At 31.9% G+C, this 17,838-nt stretch overlaps 1 protein-coding gene across 1 annotated transcript in view; it reads right to left on the bottom strand.

Annotated features, from left to right (window-relative positions):
- Smc6 (structural maintenance of chromosomes 6) overlaps positions 1–17,838 on the bottom strand; it is a 67,412-nt gene that overhangs the window by 11,319 nt on the left and 38,255 nt on the right. The window contains exons 16-23 of the mRNA XM_078029639.1: positions 16,746–16,860; positions 15,338–15,498; positions 12,364–12,499; positions 11,435–11,515; positions 10,163–10,333; positions 6,783–6,920; positions 5,485–5,630; positions 2,549–2,674 (exon numbers count right to left, since the gene is read on the bottom strand). Coding sequence (XP_077885765.1) covers positions 2,549–2,674; positions 5,485–5,630; positions 6,783–6,920; positions 10,163–10,333; positions 11,435–11,515; positions 12,364–12,499; positions 15,338–15,498; positions 16,746–16,860 — 1,074 coding nt within the window. The remainder of the gene's footprint in view (positions 1–2,548; positions 2,675–5,484; positions 5,631–6,782; positions 6,921–10,162; positions 10,334–11,434; positions 11,516–12,363; positions 12,500–15,337; positions 15,499–16,745; positions 16,861–17,838) is intronic.

Below are 17,838 nucleotides of genomic sequence, written 5' to 3'. Positions count from 1 at the left end.
GCTATAATAATGCTTTATACAATGCCTGGCACAATGCAAACTCTGTTTCCTTCTCTATATAGTAGGTGACAATGTACTATAAGGAAGAATTTTCCTTCTTTAATTTCTTATTTACTTATCTACCTTTTTTATTTAGCAGTTGGAATTAGAAATTATTATTTTACTCATTAATTTATTTTACCCATACCACTCCTTATTGTTCTTATTTTGATCCTCACCTTTGTCTCAGATTTTGCCAATGAAAGCCCCTTCAAATTGGCTCCTATGTTGTTAAATTCATTCTCTCTCTCTCTGAGACACACACACACACACACACACACACACACACACACACACACACACACGATTTTAAATGCTTTCTTTCCTTTCTAACACAGTAAGAGATTCTCTTGTACCTTCCCTGCCCAGGTCTATAACTAGGCATTTTTCCATGAAACCCTGATTTTTTTATTTGGCATAGAATGGTATTTAGAAAATATGGTCTAGGTAGTAAGTAACTGGCTTTTTTTTTTTTTTAACTATCTTTACTCATTGATTAGTGTAAGGTTTATTTCTTCAGAATAACTTGATTTTTTTTCCTTTTCCATCCTATTCCTTCCCTAAACTGCTTAACTTCCCATACAAGGAAATACTGACAGTTTGCATTTTCTTTTGCTACCACAGCAACCACTACTAGTAAGTTTTCAGAATTCCCTGTTCACTTTTTTTCTTGCAGTTATAATATGTATTCTTCAATTGCTTCCACTTACAGGATGTCTACAGACTATTGTCATGAAATGACAAGGTTATCCACAAACAACATAGAAAATTTTAATAATTTTTATTCTCCTCCTAAGACTAGGTAAACAATATCAATCATGTCATCAAGGTAATAAACCATAACAGCAATACTTTTAAAAAATAAATGTAAATGTAAATTTCTGGATGATATAAAAATAAAATACTCCACCTGGAAACACATAGGTAGTAATAGAGATTGAGTTTAGACTTTTGTCTAAAACTAACAACCTAGATAAAATATATGAAACAATAGTTTCCAGACTCTGAATACCAGAAGCACAGGCAGCTAGAGTCAAAAATAATCTCTGAAAGACACAAACTGATTAAGCCCTGTGAATATCCCAAACTCCTACTCACTGAAAGAGTAAAGCCTGGTATCTTCTTGTTAGGAGACAGAGCTGGGAGTCTGGGGAACAGAGGACTAGAGAGGAGAGGATGGCTCACAGGGAGAACTACAGAGATCTACCATGGTTTTGCTCCAGTCGTGGGTTGATTACTATCAGTGCACAGGTGAAGACACTAGTGACCCTGGGAAAAGAAAGCAGAAGCATCCTGGCTTCCACAGAGCCAGGAAGAGTTCATGTTCCCACTAGCAGGAGTGAATAACCTCATAATTCACAAGACAGAGTATTCAGAAAGAGTACTGCCTTGAGGTATTAACCTCAATTAAAGGTTGCATTTAGTCCCACCTTTATTAAAAGCAGCCCCAATGGGATAAAAATCCCATTTAATTCAAGTTTTAATAATACATCTATAAAATGAAAAACACAATTATGAATAATGCCAACACAAAAGAAATGATAAATGTCTCATGTGATGGATATGTTAATTATCCTAATCAGATCATTACACATTGTCTACGTGAATTAAAATGTCACACTATAACCTATAAAAATACATTACTATTGTATAAATTTTAAAAAATGAAAATACACTTCAAAACTAACTTACATGTTAAGAAACTAATCAATTATATTTTTCTTTAGGGGTTTATCTAAATTTTTCCATAAGTAATACAGCTAGATATATTTTTATTTATTTTATGACCTTAAGATTATAGAATTTTGGATATAAAGATAGTTTAAAAGCATGTTACTGAGGCAATGCCACTGATAGAAATAAGTTGGGAGGACTAGGGCTGCCTTGGATCCAAATATATCCAGAGTCATTCCTATCAACTGTCTTCTTGTTTAATTCTGCCATCTGTGACATTAGCTGGAGTCAATCCATTGCTATGAATCTGTGTGCATGCATCTTTGAATATGTTGTTCATTTCCATATTTATTTATTCAACCAATATATACCAAGTGCCTACTATATTTGGACACAGTTGACACTGAAGAAACAAAAATGAATTAAACAGTGTTTCTGCATTTACAGAACTATGTCATTCTAGTAGACCATGGTAAATCAAATGGTCAAATGCCTTAGCAGGCCCCACCAAACACTTGTATCCTCTTAAGACCAAATCATGTCCAAATAAGCTGTTTCAGAATCAATGAGTTCTCATTCAAAGAATCTATTCAAGCAATGAAAGTCATCTAAGAGTGAAGGATACCTAGCACAGTTGGATAACTTGCTTGCTATTAAAGGTTCCTTCAAATCAGAATTCTTTGATTACAGAATCCTAAATGACAAGTACTATTTCTGTTACAAATGAATCACATAACGTTCTTTTAACTTAATTTTATTATCTATAAAGCATAATGTGAAAAAAGAAAACACAAACATGTAATATATGCAAGTAATATTTTTTAAATATACTCACCTTCTAAACTGTTGATATGTTTTGTATCTATGAGTCATTATTTCTTCTAGTAATTTAATAAATCTTTTTAAAGTCCTTACTTTATTATCCAGATCAAGGTATGTTTCTCTTGCTTCCTGGTACTGCCTATTTTATGAACAAAACATTAAGTAAGTAAACATCATTCACAAGAAAAGTAAATAAATCTCAAAAGCATTTAGCTGGGAGAATAGGAAGGCAGAAAGTATGGTGAGTACAAAGTAGCAGCTTATCTCCTAATTCCCAGTCAAAAGACACCTCTAGAATGAACAGGTTCCATACAACGAATGTGTTACACTGAATAAAAATTCAAGCTACAAAGAAAGTAGAATACCAGGAGCATATAGGTGGCAAGTCTCAGAGATATCAGCAAACACACACCTTCTCAAAGTGAAGGGGTCACAGGAAAAAAGAGTTTCTTTGGTGAAAAAATGAGGGGCTCAGGGAGGATGGATACAATTCAAAGCACATGTACATGTATGGAAAGATCATAGTCAAAACCCACTAATTTGTATAATTAATGTGCTTTAGTTATTATAATATAAAAAAAAGATCAATGGAAAAAAAATGTTTCCCTTAGTGACAGATGTCAACAAGGGAACAGAAGAACAAAGGACAATATTAAATCTCTCTACCCTGAACAAGATAAGATCAAAGAGTCAGAGAAGGAAGGCATGGCTACTCAGAAATGCTATTAGAGAAGGCAGTACTGACAGCCTGATACTGCAATAAGAAAGACATAGATCCTAACTACGTATAAAAGGCAACCCTGGCCTAGGCTCCCACAGTTATTCTTCACAGCCTTCAAATAACCAGTCCAGGTAAATTCAACTGATTGAAAAATGAGTTACAAAAAAATATATAGACAAAGACATTTATGGGGAAAAAAAAGGGCTGTAAAAGTACAGCAAAATTCTATAAACAACAATACAAAAACTTACTATAACAATACTCCATAAGACAGATAAAAATTTTAATTAAACACTGTAAAGTAAAGGGAAAAATGATATAAGTGCTGGCAGGAAAGAGTACCTCCTCAAAGCAGAAATAAAATACCTCAAGGGCTGGGGTTGTAGCTCAGTGGTGGAGTACTTGCCTGGCATGTGTGAGGCACTGGGTTCAATTCTCAGCACCATATATAAATAAATAAAAATAAAAGGCCCATTGATAGCTTAAAAAAATTTTTAAAAAACCCTCAAAAAATCACAAACATAAAATGGTTTGCCAAAATAATAAAGACAAAAATATCTAAAATTTGTATAACTGAAGACCTCAAAACAATAAAATAGAAAATATTCAAAAGATAAAGAAAAATCTAAGACTTAATGCATACAGAAAAGGAAAAGCAATCACAGAATCTTACATTCCAGACAAACTGCAAGGGCTTTAAGGAAAAGTGCAATCATAAATAAGATACTCAAGAGAAAGTCAAAGCCAAAGAATTTACATTATACAAAATTATCCTTTAAGATATAAAACTAGAGGAAAATACTTATGAATCTGCAAAAACAGCCGATATTCATATGTGCCATTTTGTAGGAAACAGAACAACTTTTCAAATGGATGCATTTGAAAAACAAAAAATCCATTCCTCACACTAAACACAACAATAAACTTCAAATAGAGCAGAAATCTAAATATTAAAAAAAAATATATGTAAGTTATAAAAATACATAAGTGGATACTTCCATAATTTAGGTGTAGAGAAAGGCTTTTAAAATATTTGACACCAAGCTAGGAGTGGTAATCCCAGTGACTCAAGAGGCTGAAGAGAATCCCTAAGTTACAAGCTAGCCTCAGCAACTAATTGAGGCATTGTTTCAAAATAAAAAATAAAGTGTTGGGGATATGGCTTAGTTAACACTTATGGTTAAGTGTTCCCGGGTTCACTCTGATAACAAAAAAGTAAAATAAAATTACACCAAATCCAGATACAATAATAACAAAATGAACTAAATAATCTTTTCATGGCAATAAAAAAAAAAAAGAAACCATCCCAAGTTAAAAAACTCAAGACAAATGATGAACTGAGAAAAATGCTAGCAACACATAGCTAGTATTTCTCATCCATATTATCTAAATATGCTCTTAAAATTTAAGGGAAAAAGATTTTTTAAATGCTTAAAAAAGTGGGAAAAAACAGATAAATCAAAGTATAAAAATAGTTTTTAAATATATGAAAAATATTTTGATTTTATTCATAACGATGGAGTGTGATTAAAACTACATAAACATACTATTTTTTAGTCAAAGGTCAGAAAAACAACTTATAAACTTTATATATATTCTGCTGGCAAGGTCACAGGAAAGCATGCTCCCATGCAATGTTGGCGCAAATGCAAAAATGGTTCCCAACCTACGGAGGGGATTTAGTGACATCTGACAAATTGCTCCTGTTTTCTCAATCTTTTTTTTTTTACATGAGAAGTGTTTCATGGTGTAACAGCTGCAATTTTCTGTAATTTAACCATTCTTCAACAGTTGCACACTATTTTTAATTTTCTGGTGTTAATAAATAATACAATAAACATCTAAACACAAACTTGTTCTATTTTATACATTGTTATAGCAACAAAATAATCGGGCTCTGTTGAAATTTCAACATTTAGACACATATTGCTTAAATGCTTCTTTGAAAGATGGTAATAATAACTAATACACATCTTTCCTACCTATTTTGTTTACTAAGAATTATCTCACTAGTTCAGGGTTGGGGTATAGCTCAGTGGCAAAGCATAGCATGCATGAGGTCCTAGAACCCATTTCCTAGTACTACACACACACAAACTAGTTCAGTTACAACTATATGCCTTAGCAACACTTCATCCAAAAATGAAAGACCTATAAACGTTTTTTTAATGTCTTGATAATATGTCTGGATTATATAATAAACCAGAAAAGCTACCAACCACTCTTACCTCATTATTTCCTCTCGATCTCCATGACTAGCATGTTCTGCCTGTATCTTTTGTCTTAATCGATTAATTTCCTTGTCTAGAATTGATGCAGACTTTTTTACTTCTATTCGCTCTGGGCAGATCTGTCTTGCTTGTGACATTTTCTCCTAAGAATACAGGAGTTTAACATCTTTTTATTGTTTTGTTTTTGAGACAGGATCTCATTGTGTTGCCTGAACAAGCTGGGATTGAACTCATGATCTTCCTGCCTGGACCTCTTTTATAGCTGGGATTATAAGTGTGTGCAATTAAACTAAACTTCAGTATCTTTAAAATTCTTCTTTTATAAGATAATTCATTATATCATTTTTGCCAAAATATGAAAAATAAAATTCTGAACTTACGTTCAATATTTGTATTTTAATTACATTTAATATCAATGTTATATAAGTAAACTTTATATTAAGGACAGAGTTCAGAGCTGTTATAAATCTTCAAGAGAATATTACAGGGCTGGGGTTGTAGCTCAGAGGTAGAGCACTCGCCTAGCACTGGGTTCGACCCTCAGAACCACATAAAGTAAAATAAAGACACTGTGTTCACCTATAACTAAAAACAACAACAAAACCAGAATATTACATTCATTGTATATAAACTTAAAAGAGCAATAACAAAAAGTCAGCACCCAAGGACCTGAGGTCTGACACAACTTTCCATGTGCTTCAGGATGCAATCTGAACACCAATGGTATTAAAAGCACACACACCAAAAGACCCTATTATTTGTAAACAATGCAAATTATTTTATAATCAAAACCTTCTCTATTACAAGTATGAATAGGGAAATGATTAAATTGTTTTCCTTAAGATTATAAAAGCAAAACTGGAATCCATCTAGTTTACAAGACTAGCTTCAATTTATTCACTAAAGTCAAGGCTGCTGCTTAGTTGTCAACAAGCGTGACTGACAGGAGCTAAAGTGGAGCCCAACCCACACCCCAGAGTCTCAAATGAAGGGGTGCCTTTTTCTGATAGTATGCTGGCCAAGTAGGCAGCTATATTAGCCAAGTGAGTGCCATTTTATCAGCCATGTGTACTGCTATGGGATAGAAGGAGTCTTATCTATTCAGTCCTCACACTTTGAGGGTCCCTAAGCCTCTTCTTGTGATGATTCATCCAAACACCTGTTAATCTATAAAAGACAGAAATTCAACATTTGTCTGTTTTCAGAAACATGACATTAGAGAAAATACACTTTAATAATCATGAGTAAGGCTACAATAAAAAGATTAACATGAAATTTAAAAAGTTATGGTTAACCTCCAGCTCCTTTACTTTCATGTCCAGTTCTCGTTTCTTTTTATTTAAGGTATCCAAGTGTTCTTTTTGTTTTTCTTCATAATGCCGCTTCCCTCGTTTTTGATTATCCACTTCAGCATCAGCAAGGTTTAATTCATCCTGTTTGAATAAAAACAAAACAATCTATAAAGATTACTTTAAAAAAATTTTCCAGTCCAGGTATAAAATTAACAACTCAGTAAAATGGGTAAGATTATGCTGCATGAAGAATAAAGGATTAAGAGTTTATGTTCACAACATGTCTGAAGTAAGGTGTTTCCCAAAATTAAGAAATCACTTTATATCCAAATTTTTATAAGAAGTCTCCATATGTTATGATACATTCAATTATAGTTTTTGTAAATAAGGTAGTTTATAGAGAATCATTTGCCTTAAAAAACTTAAAATAATGCAAATGCTGAATACAGTAGTACCCTCTTAATTTGTGGGGATATATTCCAAAACCCCATGGACATTAATGAACCTTATATTGCTATGTTTTTACTACACACTAGGCACAAGAGATTAATAATAACAAAAGAATAATTATAACAATATACATAATGTCAATGTGGTCTCTTTCTTGAGTCAATACAAGTAGTATTTTGGACTGCAGTTAACCAGGGTAACTGAAACCAAAGTAAGTGAAATTGTGGTTTAGTGGGGACTAGTGAAAATAATCCTAGAAAATGCACAAACTACAGTAATAGAAATGAAATGGTGCTTATCTAAATATAAGGGTCAGGAAACAGGGAGGGAGAGATTAAAAAGGAACATAAGAAACTTAAGGGCATGAAAGATTATGTCCTTTTTTCTGATTGTGGGGAAAGTTTCACAGGTTTATAGATGTCAAAACTTACCAAATTGTACATTTACATATGTGTATTTATTGTACCTCAATTATCTCAATAAAATGACTTTTTAAAGGCTACTGATAAGAACCACCAAATAAATTTTAGTTAATCAGTTCACTTGTATTTTTGGGCTGATATTGGTCAAATATACCATAATCATGTTTAGCGTCAAGAATCATAGCTATACAGAGACAGAAATAAACAATCCCAAATGATATCATAAAAGAAAACAGATATTCAGAAAAGGAAATAACTATCCACATCAGAAATCAAGAGACCCTCCTACAGACAATGTATGTTCACAGGCTGAATGCAGATGCCATTTCCTGTACAAAGGATTTAATTTATAACAAAAGCACTATGTTCGCAAGTGTAAATCAAAATAACTAACTGTTCAAAGTGTGTGTATGTGTGTGTGTGTGTGTGTGTAGGGGGGCAGTCCCTAGGCTAAGACTTCAATGACTACATATTTAAGTACAGCACTCTACATCTGTACGACTCCTCAACATAAAATGAAAATCCTAATCGCAAAAAGATGATTATATCTGGAAGATGCTAATATATTGTGATGGAATATTCTGAGGAATCACATTATTTTATTACCTAAATCCTCTTGGTCAGACTGTTCTTGACAGCTAGTGTGTCCTGACATAGAGAAGGAGAAAGCCTCCTGGCTAATTACATGCAAGTTTACTGAAGAACCCACCTCCTACCTTCAATGATGTGCAGCCAAGGTTAAGAGCTAAGATCAAGAATTCTTACTGCCTTCTGCCCAGTTTCTGCTCTTGAACTTATTTAAGGACTCCTAGATCCAAGAACTGCTTTAACCTAGAAATCCCTAAAAGAACAGAATACAGCTGGGGTATATAGCCCTGTGATGGAGTGCTTGCCTAGCAGGCATGAGGTCCTCAGTTTCATCCCCAGCATTGCAAAAAAACAAACACAAACCAAGACAAAAGTAACAGAAAAATAGCTATTCCTCATCAATTCTCATTTTTACTTTTCCTGAAACAAATAATTTACATGCTAAGTTTGCTCTTTTCTGTATTGAGTACATCATTTTGATTAAGTAACCCTATTTTAATTATCTATGGGTATAATGTTCAATTTTTCTTACTTTTTAAAATAATTTCACTGTTAACTCTGGAGTCCTGAATTAATTTAACTTTTTCTAATATTAAAATTCTTTTTTTTTTTTTTTCTTTTTACTGGTACTGGGGATTGAACCCAGGGCCTTATGCATGTAAGGCAAGGACTTTACCAGCTGAGCTATATCCCCAGTTCCTATTATTGAAATTTTTAATGTTTATTTATTCTATTTATTTTCTTTTAAAAACTAATTTTATATTATTTTCTATTCTTAAATATTTAGTCTTTTTAATTCTTGTTTCTTATAGTAACTATTTTCTCATTTATCTTTCTCAATATTATTTTGAATATTTTTCTTTCTTTCTACACTACAGTTAAATTTTATAATCCTCTTCACTCATTTATCAGCCTCCTTTCTCTTTTTATTCTTCTCAGCCTAAAAAGAAAGAAGTTCAGTCTCCTCAGTTTATAGAGGCAGGTAGGAATCCCAGTTAAACATAAGACAGCTGCAGGAAAACCACCACCACCACAGGGAAGAGCTGTTCTGGGCAGTTCTCCTCCAACTCCCTCACATCTTTTTCCAATTCTCCAAATTACGTTTCTAAAATTTTCAATGAAGACAAGTAAAGTTCCTATACTGTAAATTCTTTTAAATTTTAAAAATATCTAAATACATTTTGATTCAAGGGGCAATTTCCCTGAAAATTAGGGTGATATTAATTTAACTTTCTCCCTTAAAAATACATTATTATCTCTTCTCAGAGTCTCATAAATCAAATTTGAGGTTCTGAAATGAGTTATTCATAAATATAATGACAATAAGCTACTTGAGAACTAAGCTATTTAGCAAGATGGAAACTTTACTTTTTAAATACTTTTATTTCCTTAAATGTAGTCTCAAAGAGCTTATGCTAAAAACAAAAAATTAACTGACTTTAACCTGGTATGTACTGAGATATGCTGATATGATAAACAGGAGTTGGGTAGGACTTTATTTCAATTTGTGTTTTACAGCAATTAATCCATTATTAAAGGAAAGGAGCAGACAAAAGAACAGGTAGGTGAGCACAAGTAACGGTATAAATGTGTAAAATGTCCCTGACTTTTGGTCCTGGGAAAACAAATATATCACAAAATAAAGAGGCAACAAAAGCAATAATTGTGAGGGGAAAATAGAGAGAAATCTAGTGGTTTATTCTCCTACAGGCAAAGGTGTTTTATAGTAATTGAAAAATGATGATAATCTGGTTCCTACCACTTATAACATATGTTTATGTTTATGCAATAAATTATATATATTCATAATCTGGTTATATTTACATTTAATCAATAATTCTGACAGGGTAATATCCATAAGAACATTTGGATATAAAACTAAAACATAAAGTACAGAACAAATAGGATAACAGTGATAAATACCTTAAGTGGATCTGCTAGCTCTGACAGCTGATTAATTTTTAGTTTAATTGCATCATACTTGTTTTCTGCTTCTACTTTAAGACTTTTATGATGTTCCAAATTTTCTTTTTGTTGTTCCATGTTTTTCTCAACCATTTTCATTTTTATTTTATTTTCTTGAGCTTCGTCTTCCTGATAACATTTAAAGATTACAGAGTTAATAGACTTTTATCAAATAGGGGGGGAAAAAAAGAAACAATTCTGTGAGGAGAAACTACAGACTATAGACAAATCATATCAAAGATAAACACAAGAGAATTTTTTCATATCCTTAATGGTAAATTAGAAAGTAAAAAAAAAAAAACCAAGAAAAACAAAAAAGAAGTTCAAAAATAAGAAGGAAAGATATTTAGTAGATAAGTCAAATGATATTCTATTTGAGATCATAAGATCATAATCAAAAGGACTAACTTTTATCTACTACCCTTTTTTTAAAAAGGGGGTACATATAAATATATTTACCTTATGCCACACAATGTGTTAAGTGTTACCAAACTGAAGACATAGTCCATGCCTTCATGAAATTTAATCTATCAATAAAAGGTATTAAAAGCAGAAAAATAAAAAGTGGAAACATTTCTAGTAAAAAGCCATAGCAAGTGTCATGAGAATGAAGTTCTGTCAGCATGGGACTTTGCTGCTTTGTTCACTGCTTATTTCTCAACATTTAATATCCTGCCAGATAGGCAGACAGACACTTGACAAACAATCGCTATTTTTTAACAAGATGCAAAATTTATCTTACTGTTTACTGTAGCTCAGAAAAAAATAAGCTGAATGTCATAAATGGATGCTGGAACAAGATAAATACAGAATAACGAATTCATGGAGAATTAAAATGGGAGCCATTAACTTAGGAAAAAAGAAAACAAGGAAGGAAAGGCAGAGAGAAAATATGACCGACTCAAAGGTGGTACTGCCATCTCTGTCCACTTGTACTGATGCTGTTTAACTGAGAGTGCCTAAATGGGCCACTATACAGAAGCATAATTAAGTTTGTGATGAAGTTTTTATTTCATGTAGCAGAAGACAAAATCAACTATGCATAAAAGTTATCTACACAAAACACGCCTGAAGTTCAGGTAGTTTCTAACATAATTATGAGTGGAGATAACAATCATAAAAAGTAGCTTTAACTAAAGGATTAAAAAAAAAGCTGAGATTTGATGGCCATTAACCTATATGACAATTTTACTGATTAACATTATATTCAACTGAAGAGTAGAATTTTACCAAGGTTGCAATATCTACAGACTGATGTTCTTCTATATTCTCAAGTTCCCGAATTTCGGAAATACTTTTTCTTATTTTCATCTGAAAGGAAAGCATTCAGAATTTAATAATAATAATAATAATTATAGGAGGAGGAGGAGCCAACAAAACACTTGGAAAATATAATGAATGCATTAATCCATAAAGCTATATGACCCAGAAAGATCCCATAATTAACAAAAGGGGTACCTTAGTAATAAACAAACCAAAGGAAGTTAGAAAGAAATTCTTCCATCATCATTCTCATTGCTAATCCGTTCCCACACACAATAAACATAAAATTAATCCATCTTAGAATTTTAAAATGATGACATTTTTGAGTACACTAAGTATTTTTCTGAAACACACAAACTCTCAATTACTCTAACCTAGTGATTCTCAAACTAAGATTCAAGTAACCCTCAGGCATCCCCAGACCCTTTAAAAAAGTCTTCATGGTCAAAATTACTTTCATAAAAACACTAAAGCATAATTTATCACTCTTATGAGCATTTTATCGTAATTGCACAGGTGGTTGTGATTTATAATATCACAAGGGTCTGAATGAAAAAACTGACATAAATCAAGTGAATTTTATGAAAACAGACATTAGAAATTACAAAAATCTAAAAATGCCAATCTTCTCACTAAATCTTGGTTTTGAAGAATATATTTTTCATATTATTTTAAATTCATTATTAAATATTCTTAGTTTTACACTTAGCCAAAAATTTTATTTTAATTTTTAAAGGTATAAAAGTTGATAGATATAATCCACATAAATGAAAGCTCATTTAAGAATGTAAGGCCTTGGGGGCCAAAGTGTTTAAGAACTACTTGAAGTGACAAAGTTTCAAAATAAACTTTAAAGTGTTAAAATGAGAAAAACAAAATTATGTTTTGCTTTTTACCTTTAACTCTTTATAATGTAGCTGGCATCTTTTAAGAAGATCTTCATTGTGTTTAGTATCCTTTTCAAGGGCAGATAGATGCTGCTGAAGATTTACTATCTGGGCCTTCTTATTTTCAACCTCATTTTCCAAGTCACTTGATCAACAAAAGATGAAAAATACTTTCAATCTATTTCTCAATATAATAAATATTTTAGATTGTTACAGAAAAGCTTATTTGTAATAACTTGTTTACAAAATCCTCTTCCACTAAACCAGTTTATAATTTGAACAAATTATTATAAAATACAAATCTATTATAACAGAAATGTAATTATCTCCTAAACTGGAGTCAAGTTTTACTTATTTCCTTAACAATATGTCTCACATGTGCTATGAATGTGTGCACAGTAATAGGAAGAGGTAGAAACAGAATTAAGACATGATACCTCAAAAGCAATAAAACCAGGAAAAAACTGTCACACGAAAATGTCAATGTGAGAGTACTAGTACTACATATTCATAGAACTATGGAAACACAAAAGTATGTGTGAGAGAAGAGACAACTTTATTGCATTCTTTAAAGCTTTTATAAGCTCTGTCAACTAGGGGAGAATTAAACAACAACAACAACAAATACACAAAGGCAGAGTGATGAAAACGGATGTAACAGCTCAACATTTTCAAGTGGGAAAAAAGAAATATGCCAAGAATGCATAAGGAGGCAACAGAGTCAAGTGGCTTTCTGAGCAATCTTTCCCTGCCTGACTGATCCAATCTTCTGTCTGAAACCTGTGTGCCTGGAGACAGAAAACCATCTTTGCAGTCACGAACAACTTTTTCCTGGCTGAGAGAGTTGGCCGAATTACACTGAAATGCATATTTTCCCACATTTTAATACCTCTGAAATTTGAAACAATTTTGCAGTCCATGCTTCAATATCACCTGCCCTTTGTTCCTTTCAGTTGCTAGGTAAAACAGTACATAAACTATATACTGGTATATAAAATTCTACCTTGGTACAATTTTCAAATTAAAAGAAAACTCACTAAATGTCAGCCGAATAAATGATGAATGATAAAAATGGAGCCAGATGCAAAGCTTTAATATGGCTCCTAAGCATCTAATATAAAATATTTACTTCATCATAAACAAATCTATATCATTATTAACTAACAGATATTTTGCTAAAACCAATTTACTAAGTAAACAAATATGGAACCTTGAGACTAAACAAAAAATAAAAACAAAATGATCAAAGACTAATGTTATACAATGTTCTGAACATCAGCAAAAATTCAAGAAACCAACATAACTCATTCAAAAAACTGCTGAATGTGATAATTTCATTCTTTCTAGATAGGACTAATTATTATCATTTTTGTACAGTGCTGCTCTTTAGTTTTTAATTCAGTCTTACGTGGAGAAAGAACATTTGCTATCTCCTGAAAGATATACTAAACCCAAGCTACGTACGTGAGTTGTATGTGTGGGACCAGCACGCTCCCCAAGTATATACCTCATTCCCAATTCATACTCTGCTTTGTCTCTTTCCACAGCAGATAACCATCTAACCTGACCTGGCTTTCAAGTAGTTTACTTCCCCTTGCTTAATTCAAACTCCAAGAGAGAATTTCTGTGTACTCTGTTTTCAGATGAACTTTGTGCTTAGATTAGCACATGGCATGGTAGGTCACATTGGGTAATCACTAAATATTTGTTTTCTGAACAAATGAAAGAAAAAAATTTGAAAAACAGACTTTTAAAAGTCTATAAAAATGTTATTATTTTGACAACTTAAAATATGGAAAAAGTAACTTTTTTGGTGGGGGGGGGGGGAGATGGGTACTGGGGATTGAACCAGGGGTGTTGTACCACTGAGTTCTGTTTCTATTTAGTCACCCAGGCTAATCTTGATCTTGCAGCTCTTGGATCAGACTCCCAAGCCCAGGTAGACAATATTTTTATAAAAATTAGTAATTATACCAGTAATTATTCTGAAAGCTTGCTTACATATTATGTGTACTTTTATAACTCAAAACCACATTGGGATAATGAATAAAACCAATGTCACAGCACTCAAGCTGCTGGTCATTCAACTTTTTTCTGTTGCTAAATAATAAGTTTTACTAAACCTTTCAGTACTTATTATTTTATGCTGCTTTCACATTAAAATGATGAGTACTATTTGAGAATAATACTCAACTATTGCAACTAAATTCTCATTTTCCCTAAACATACAAGTCATTTAGAGTACGTTGCTCCATTTTTAAAAATATTTCTTTTATTTATATTCTGTGTTATACTTAAGTCATTAATAAAGGCACAACCTATCCATTTATCAACTGAATTAATTCAGGTCAGAAATCATGATTATTTATGGTACAAAAATTATTCATGCATGCTCTTGAATCTCATTAAGTACATTATTAGTTTTTTGTATAATTTCTCAGTTTGTCTCCTTTAATAGCTCTATTTTTCTAAGCATGTGTTCTCACTGTGTTGATTGATGTTCTTTCTAGAATGGTACAACTCAGAGTACCAGTCAGAGACATGACAAGGAGCATTAGCCACAATGAAACCAGCAAATGACCCTGAGAAAAATCAGCAGAACGAAATGGTAGACAGTGATATAGCTCATTTACATTTTTATTCTTTCTTTCTTTTTTTGGTGGGGAGTAACCAGGGATTGAACTCAGGGGCACTCAACCACTGATCCACATCCCCAGCCCTATTTTATATTTTATTTTGAGACAGGGTCTCACTGAGTTACTTAGACTGGTTTTCAACTCACCATCCTCCTTTCTTAGCTTCCAGAGCCACTGGGATCGCAAGCATGTCAACCCATAATTTCACATCTACTTAAAGGATCTTATAAGAAGCTAACATCAAGATAAGTTACAGTTCCTTGTTGAAATAACTTTAATGAATGAAATGAATGAAACTGAAGCTCAAAGGAAGTGGGAATAATGCAATAAAGATAAACTTGACTCACCTTATTTCAGAATCTACATCTCTGCTTAGGAACTTAGGTCGTGTATTTTCAGATGAATAATAACGTCCTGCAAAAACTTGGTCACCATCAGCAGTAAAAGCTTCTCTACAATTTTTGGGTGGCTTTTGAAACTGCATAACTGCACGAGCTACAGAATTATTCTAGAACAATAGAGGGGGAAAATACATTTTTTAAAACAATGTCAAAGAATTTCCAATAGGCACAATTTTAAAATATTACCTGTCTTTATTATTTAATAAAATTCAAGTTTTTTTGAATGTTCAAATGCAATATGTCATGAAGTTAACATAAAAATTTCAAAAACAAGTTCCAGATTCAAGGAATTAAAACTATATATAGTCACTAAACAACTGAAAAAATGCTTTATGATAAATTGGTAGACTTTATTTTTAAATTCTAATATTCACATCCATTTCAAATTAAGTTATTTTAAGTAACTTTTCACATAAATACATTTACTTTAGAAAAGTTCATACAATAAGTTTTTCTAAATGCTATGAATGGCTAGCAAAATTTGAAAAAAGATCAGCATATGAAATTATATAGAGAAAGCCTGGAAATACTTAAGCCCTCGTGGAAATAAAAAGAAGATGAGGCTTACTCAAGGCCTCATAAACCTCTCTAGGGACAGACTTTCTGAGCAAGGCTTCGTTATTTATTTTCAAGTATATTTCTAAAACCTGAGAGCCAAACTCACAATTATAGTAGAAATGTTCATGGGTACATATCTGGGATATCAAAACCTTTATTTTTAAATTTCCATTAATGAGAAACAATTAGGTTGTCTCAATTACAGATTTCTGTTTTAAATTTCCTGCCCGCTGCTCAGCAACTTGTCAATAGACAAGACAAAATATGACGATCTAATCTAACAAGTATACAAAAATACATGAACAGTTGGAAAGTAAGTATCATTTAATTTTCAAAGAGCACAAAGGTATAGAAAAAAAATTTACAAAATATAAAGTACTTTATTTAAAAGGTAGAGTTTTATATATATATATATATGTATACATGTATACATACACACACACTTGTATAGGTATATATATATATATATATATATATATATATATATATGCAAATAAAAAATGAACTTGGCAGCAAATCAAGAAAAAAATGAACCAAAAATGTTACAGTACTGTGTACCAAAAGAACAATATTTATTTGTGACATTATTTCACAAAGAATAGTCCAAAGTTATAAAGTTACCCGAGGCAAAAAAACATACAAGCCAATTAGTTCTATATTACCCTATAGGTTTTTCTAGCGTAAAGTAAAATGGTGAAACATAAAGTTTTTCATGATAAAGAAAGGAGTTTATAAAGCCACCTTGAGTTCTGAAAATTTTAAAGTAACATAAAATACAACAAGCATCTGGTCTTACTTTGATTAGCAGCACTGTCTCTATGCCCCTCATGTCGATTAGGCTATTGGCAACAACTGCATTATCTATTTCTAAAGCTGTCAGAACTGTTGGGAACTCTGGATGATGAGCAGCTCTAGGAGATAAAAGAGACAAAACTTAACAAACTTTATAATTATAAATATGTGTGTAAATTTTATATATGTAAAAATTGTATATATTTAATGGGAAAGATAATCAGATGAAAAAATATTTGATAACATCTGTAAACATACCTGCTTAGTTAAATTTAAAAATTTACTTAGTTAATATCTATATAATGTTATGTGCTAAGCACTGTGCTAAGCTTATTACTTAATCATTCTCTCCATTTTTTTCCCAGATGAGGATGCTTCAGAGTTTCAGTTCCCTATTGTCATAACACTAGTGAATAAGACTGTGCAAGGACTTTAACTAGGCAGTATAGATTTTAGAATTTGGATTCTTAACCTTTAAGCCCTTTTGCTTATTATAATGGTTAAAATTTCCTTAAATCTTCCACTGCAATCATATGTAAACATAAGTCAATTAATTAAGATCCATTAAGTCCCAAGTTCTCAATTCTATATAGGATGATGGAGCACAGTGAATTAAAATACATCTTTAATAGTTACACAATTGTTCTACTGATACAAAACAATAAAAAAATGAAGTAAAGTTTATTATCAACAGAGAAAAGATATTCTTACAAATTGAAATTTGAGATCCATAAGAGACATTCAATCTTTCAATTAAATTTGAAACACATGAGCTATTAAGAGCATTGAAAGATGGACATACTAAAAACAGTAGGTACTGAAGCAATAAGTTACCGAAGGGAAACAATTATAGTATTCTTAAGAGTTTTTAGTCAGTCCTAGGATTTCAAAACAAGTCAGCACTTCTATATGTTTTATACGTCTTCATGCATTAATTCAACATGTATTTGCTGAGCACCTAACTATGTTCAAGGTGCTATTCCAGACAGTAGAGAACCTTTAGGCTAGACCTAAAGGTTCTCTACTTTAAGGGAGTTAGGGATAAAGTGTTTTCTCTCTGCATAAGAATCTAAACTATGCTTACTTGTTTATTTCCA

Source organism: Ictidomys tridecemlineatus, chromosome 12, assembly GCF_052094955.1.
Source record: "Ictidomys tridecemlineatus isolate mIctTri1 chromosome 12, mIctTri1.hap1, whole genome shotgun sequence".
In the NCBI taxonomy this organism is placed as follows: Eukaryota; Metazoa; Chordata; class Mammalia; order Rodentia; family Sciuridae; genus Ictidomys; species Ictidomys tridecemlineatus.
The sequence above is the reverse complement of the archived record's forward strand: the minus strand, read 5'-3'. Positions and strand labels throughout refer to the sequence as shown.